The sequence below is a fragment of the Apus apus genome, chromosome 1 (genome assembly GCF_020740795.1).
Source record: "Apus apus isolate bApuApu2 chromosome 1, bApuApu2.pri.cur, whole genome shotgun sequence".
NCBI classification, from domain to species: Eukaryota; Metazoa; Chordata; class Aves; order Apodiformes; family Apodidae; genus Apus; species Apus apus.
Window position 1 is genome coordinate 164,341,198 of NC_067282.1, and position 6,000 is coordinate 164,347,197.

Consider the following 6,000-nt stretch of genomic DNA (forward strand, 5'->3'; position numbering starts at 1 on the left):
CACAAATAAACTGGATTGAGTTCACTAGCAGTTTCATTGAAGAACTCATCTACTGTTCACTAGTGCTATGATGGGAAAAAAATTACAGGGCTCTTCCTGTCAAAAATCACAGAATTCTGTGATTTCTAATTTAAATGTAATTAATTAAATTAGCCAACAGAATTAAAACTGGTTAGAATACCAAAATGGCTTCCTTCACAGCAACATTCTAAATAAATATTCTGACAATATCTACTTATCTTTTTGTTAAGTCTTTTTTCCCATACATCTATGAAAGCAGCAGCCTTTGATAATCCGTATTATAGAGAACTTAGATCTAATAAGGCGCCTTTTTAATAACTTGAGTGTGGTTACCCACATTAGGACTCCCTTGCCCCATTTTAAAGCTGCCTACAGCAGTCACCTGGGCCCCAAGGTCTTACAGATTTGCTGCTGTTTCACTCACAGGGATCTCAAGCACATGCACTTACCTCTTTAATTGTACTTTAAAATTACTACTACTTTAACCTTTCACATACTTCCTGGTTTGAGCCAGGATGAAGCCACTTTTCCTTTTACTGATTTTTTTTTTCCTTCAGTAAGCTTTCTTTTAAAATCATAGTAAACTGTCCCAGCTTGTGCTGTTAACAGCTGGAATGTTTTTCTAACTGCTGGGTCTTCAAGGTCACATCTTTACTCTGCTGGCTCAGACATTACAGGGAGATCTGTGACCCCCCTGTAGGAGGCCAAGTTAGACACAGCAAAACTGGCCAGAGATATTCCATTCCGTATACCTACATAAGCTCAGAGGAAGGTCAGAGATCACAGAAGACAACTTCCCTCCTGCTTCTTCTTCCCTTCTCTTCCATCCACGGCCAGCATCCGGGGACGACTCTGTCCATCCAGCACCGTCGACCCCTAGGCTCAAGCTCTCCTGACCCTCATCACTCTGGGATCTCTCCGGCAGCTCTGGGATTTTTCAGGACTGTTCACAGCTCAGGAGATGCTGTGGGAGTTGCTGGGGGTGGGGGAGGGTGAGAAGCTTTTGCACATACCCGAACATATTTGCACATTATTGTATATATTTTATTTTATCATTAGTGTTTAATTAAAGCTGTGTAGTTTAGTTTTCAATCCAGTAAAGTCTCTCTCTTTTTCTCTCTCTCCTTCCCTATGTAGGTGGGAGGGGGAGGGCATGGAGAGCATTGTTGTCTATTCCGAGTCAAACGGTGACATTCTCCAAGTCAGGTTCCCAAGAATCGACTGGATTTTTTTTTTATTTTATTTTTTTCTAGAGGGAGTGAGAACAGAAGCTGAAGAAAGTGTTAGACAAAACTATTACAATATTAGATATTTAGATATAATATTATGTTACAATTTTAAATTTTAAAATGTGTAAGCAACATTTGAACAGCAATCTGTGCAACATTACTCGAGGTCGAGGGTGATTTTAAATTGTGCTTATGTCTTAGAATCAGAGAAAAAACATAACTTGAAAAATTGCCCTTTGTCTGCATGCATTAGGAAAAACCATTTATATCATTCCTAAAGAACTAATTGCTTAACCTTTCCAACTGGGATTACACAAGATCCCAAAAATAATTTGTTCAAGGGTTTCACTACGTTTAGCATTAAACAAATCTCTTCTAAAATCTCCATCTCCCTTGTTGCAATTTAAGACTTCTAGTTTTGACCTCTTCAAAACCCAAGTCAGAGAACAGTTTTTCCTTCAACTTTGTAGCCAAATTCTCTGCTGTTCAGTTTTTTGTGCTTTGAAATTTACATTTTTTTGAGTTCTATACCAAACAATTTCAAATCTTCATCCATTTCCTGATGAATCACACTTTTTTGCTCTTATTATTTTTGATGTTGGCAAAACCAGCTCATGTTTTGTGCTGCACTGATGCAAGTTAGAACAGTCAGTGGTACCCAGAATTACTGCTCCAACAAAACAGCCAGGGGATGGTGACACTGATCATGTACCTTTAGGAAATTATTTTGCAACCCACTGACATAACACTGGTGTTTCCAATGGAAAAAACTAAAGAAAACACACTAGGGCACGCTGCACATTTCTTTCATGCTGTTACAGCATTTAGAGAGAGCAAACTGGCATTTGACTTATAGCTAGATATTAAATATATTAACTGTCTCCTTCAACACCTTAAACTGAAGTAAACGAGACCAGAGAATACATTAAAAGTACCTATTTATTAATAGACCTATCTCTCTGAAACAGGAGATAAATTCCAACTCAACAAGCACATACATTAACTTCTCAATACTATTTTTAAGGTCTTCATAAACTGCTTCATAGATAAACCTCTGCTTTTCCTTGGAAGCCTGGCCTCTTTCTCAGTTCTGTTCTATCCTCTGTTTCTTCTTCAGCATGTCCTCTGATTGAGCCTCTTGTATTCTCTCCCTCTCTCTCTTATACTCAGTCTTTTCCTCAGAGAACACATCTACCATCCTGTTACAATGAATGCTGGTAACCCCTGGGACTTCAGAGGCATTAGAGTACTACACTATTATCACAAACAGCCTGTTAGCTGTGAACTTATATTAAAAAAGTAACAAAACTGCATGTTGCATATTAAGACATTAAAGAGGATTACACAAATTTAAACTGCTTCATGTTTTTGTTATTTACAACAGAGTAAGAGATACCTAACATTCAAACAATAATTACAGCCTGATGTTGAGTCTCCAGAGACTCACATGTTTGCATCATTCCATGGGCTGGTTGATGTTGGATGTAATCTCTGGAGGGCACCTGGTCCAATCTCCCTGCTCAAATAAGTCCACCTGGAGCCAGCAAACCAGGACCACGTCCAGATGGCTTTTGAGTATCTCCAAGGATGGACAGTTGACAACCAACTCTGTGCCAGTGCTCAGTCACCCTCTAAAAAAGTGTTTACTGATGTTCAGAGAGAACTTGCTGTGTTTCAGGTTGTGTCCATTGCCTCCTGTTTTGTCACCGTACACCATTGAAAAGAGCCTGGCTCTCCACACACTCCCTTCAGCTATTTGCCCACTCTATCCCTTCTGTAAGACCAAATAACTTCCATCTGAGAAGTCACAATGCTTTTACAAACACCAAACCATGCTACTTTCAGCAAGCAAAGTAGCTTGAGCAAAGTAGGTTGTTGAGCAAATTGTGCTCAACCACATTTATTTGACAGAATTTTATAACAAAACCATGCTCTCTACGTGTGTGTTATATTCTTATTCTTCAGTTCATAAAAAGTAATCATTGTATTGACTTCTTCATTATTCTGTTCCAGAATGCCAGAGCTAATGATCTCCAGTAGTCTTTAATTATACAAGCAATCCTACTTGCTTTTCTGAATAGCACCATGACCTAGAAATCAAGGTCAGTGGACAACAGGTCTCCCTATCCATTTTAAGGCTTCTGGTTATTACACAGTTCTGCTGACTTACCCTGGCTGACTTATCCTGGCTGGGTGCTGTTTAAAATTCAACTTCAGACAAATAAACAATTTTCACTACCAGTGGTGACAATAACATCAAACACCAGCAAGAAAGCAAGCTCCACTCTACTGGTTCTGTACCTCTTCATTCAAGAAGATTTGAGAGTGATCAACAATTTTAATAATATTTTGAGAACAATTAGTATCTTTAATTAAAATCAAACTAGGAAAATACAAAAATGGAAAAGAACATCAATGACCAAGATGACCCTCATCCTATATTGCCCTTTTTATTCTGTATCAACTTCTCTGAGAAAAAAAAACAAAGAGCATAAGGTAAACTTTCTGAAAGAGAGGTGATGGTGGCCAACACAAAATTTTAACAGGTGTATTTCCTTTGAGAAAGTACTGAAAATCCTACCCAGTAATGATGAAGTTTAACAAGAGCAAGTGTAGAGTTTTGCATTTGGGGAAGAAAAACGCCATGCACCAGTACAGGTTGGGGGCTGACCTGCTGGGGAGCAGTGTAGGTGAAAGGGACCTGGGGGTCATGGTAGACAGGTGGATGACCATGAGTCAGCAGTGTGCCCTTGTGGCTAAGAAGGCCAATGGCATCCTGGGGTGTATTAGAAAGGGTGTGGTTAGTAGGTCAAGAGAGGTTCTCCTCCCCCTCTATTCTGCATTGGTGAGGCCACATCTGGAATATTGTGTCCAGTTCTGGGCCCCTCAGTTCAAGAAGGACAGGGAAGTGCTTGAAAGAGTCCAGCGCAGAGCCACAAGGATGATTAAGGGAGTGGAACATCTCCCTTATGAGGAAAGGCTGAGGGAGCTGGGTCTCTTTAGTTTGGAGAAAAGGAGACTGAGGGGGGACCTCATCAATGTTTACAAATATGTAAAGGGTGAGTGTCAAGACGATGGAGTTAAGCTTTTTTCAGTGAAGACCAGTGATAGGACAAGGGGTAATGGATACAAGTTGGAGCATAGGAGGTTTAAGATGAATATCAGGAAAAATTTTTTTACTGTGAGAGTGACAGAGCACTGGAACAGGCTGCCCAGAGAGGTTGTGGAGTCTCCTTTACTGGAGACATTCAAAACCCGCCTGGACGCCTTCCTGTGTGATGTACTCTAGGTGACCCTGCTCTGGCAGGGGGGTTGGACTAGATGATCTTTTGAGGTCCCTTCCAACCCCTAGAATTCTATGATTCTATGATTCTATGATTCTATTCTGCCCTAGGGCAGTTTGCCATTCACCACATGGAGATACGTATTACAATGCCAACGCTGTACCAAACCTCTACCTTAACCACATCCTCTAAATTACAACCTACTTAGGTGGCTTCCAAGTTTAAATAACTCTCAGCAGGCGCACGCCCCGAGGTCGCCCACGCGAGCCGACGTCCCCCTCACACGCATGGATGTCTCCCCCGTCCCCGCGCACAGTGAACTCCTCTCTCACCCCAACACACGCACCCGCGCTGATTAACCATCACGCTTAACCAAAACCACCCCAAGGAGCTGTTCGGGTAGCTCTGCGTGAACCGCGCGCCCCCGGCTCCCGGGCAGGCCGCTCTGCCGCTCCCCCTGCGCCGGGAGCTCCGGGCCCGGCCCCCCTGCCGCGGCGCGGGGACCCACCGGCCGACTCACCAAGAGGCGCTCCCCGGGGGGCCCCTCTCCAGGGCCCGCGCCCAGGGCTTGTACCAGCGGATCTGCTCGGCGGCTGCTCCCCACACCTTCTCGGGCTCCGCCACGGAGGATCTGAAAACTTCCTCGTACTCGCCCGGCGCCCGGGACGAGGCGGCTCGCCAGCCGAGCGGGCTCCCCGTGCAGGCCGGTCCCGGCCGCCGCCAGGCACCGCCGCCCCGGCCCGCCGCCGCCCCGACGAAGGCGGGCAGCACCGCCAGCCTGCCCAGGAAACCCATTCTCCACGGTGTCCAAGGCAGGGGCGCCGCACGGGCTGCGCTACGGCTCCAAAAAGCCCGGGGACGGCAGGAGACGGAATTATCGGCGGGCGCTCCCGGGGCGCGGCGGGGCTGCCTCCGCCTCGGCCCGACCCGCCCGCGGCCAGGACTCGGGGTTGCGAAAGCAGCTGCGAGCAAGGCCGGAGCCGGGGCCGGAGCCGGGGCCGGGGCCGCCCGCAGCCGGGGCAGGCCCCGCGGGAGGGCTGGGCAGCGGCCCTGGGGCGGCTGCCGCCCGGCCGGAGCTCGGCTGCGAGCCGCGGCGGAGAGGGGCTGAGAGCCGGGAAACCGAGGTTTTGCGGTTGCTCTTTACTTTATGATGTGCATGACATGTAGCAGGAACATGATATATCGCGTTATGGATAGAGGAACAAGGTGAAAAGAAGAACTAGACTGCTCGCCTGCCTTATGTATGTTTAATACATAAGATCAGCTTCTTACCCTGGCACAGAAAATAGAGAGGGAGGAGGATGTGGCCTATAGAGTTCAAGTCCGTCAGAACTTTTAGGTCACTTTCAAAATCGCTAACAGTCTTTCAGCATAAAGACTGGTTGCTGCTTCTGTTTCTAAGGCAAATATAATTACCTGACAGAGTTTCCCTTGGCTTGCAGAGGCTATTAGCATTTCCCAGCACT

General features: G+C 45.6%; 1 protein-coding gene across 2 annotated transcripts in view; it reads right to left on the reverse strand.

Annotated features, from left to right (window-relative positions):
• ACSS3 (acyl-CoA synthetase short chain family member 3) overlaps positions 1–5,472 on the reverse strand; it is an 84,899-nt gene extending 79,427 nt beyond the window's left edge. Inside the window, exon 1 of one of the 2 annotated variants that reach the window (XM_051609066.1) lies at positions 5,055–5,472. In XM_051609066.1, the coding sequence (XP_051465026.1) occupies positions 5,055–5,329 (275 nt within the window). In that variant the 5' untranslated portion in view covers positions 5,330–5,472. Of the gene's footprint in view, positions 1–777; positions 796–5,054 lie in introns of those variants that run through there. The other variant, XM_051609067.1, reaches the window with a different exon arrangement.
• Between the last annotated feature and the right edge of the window lie 528 nt (positions 5,473–6,000).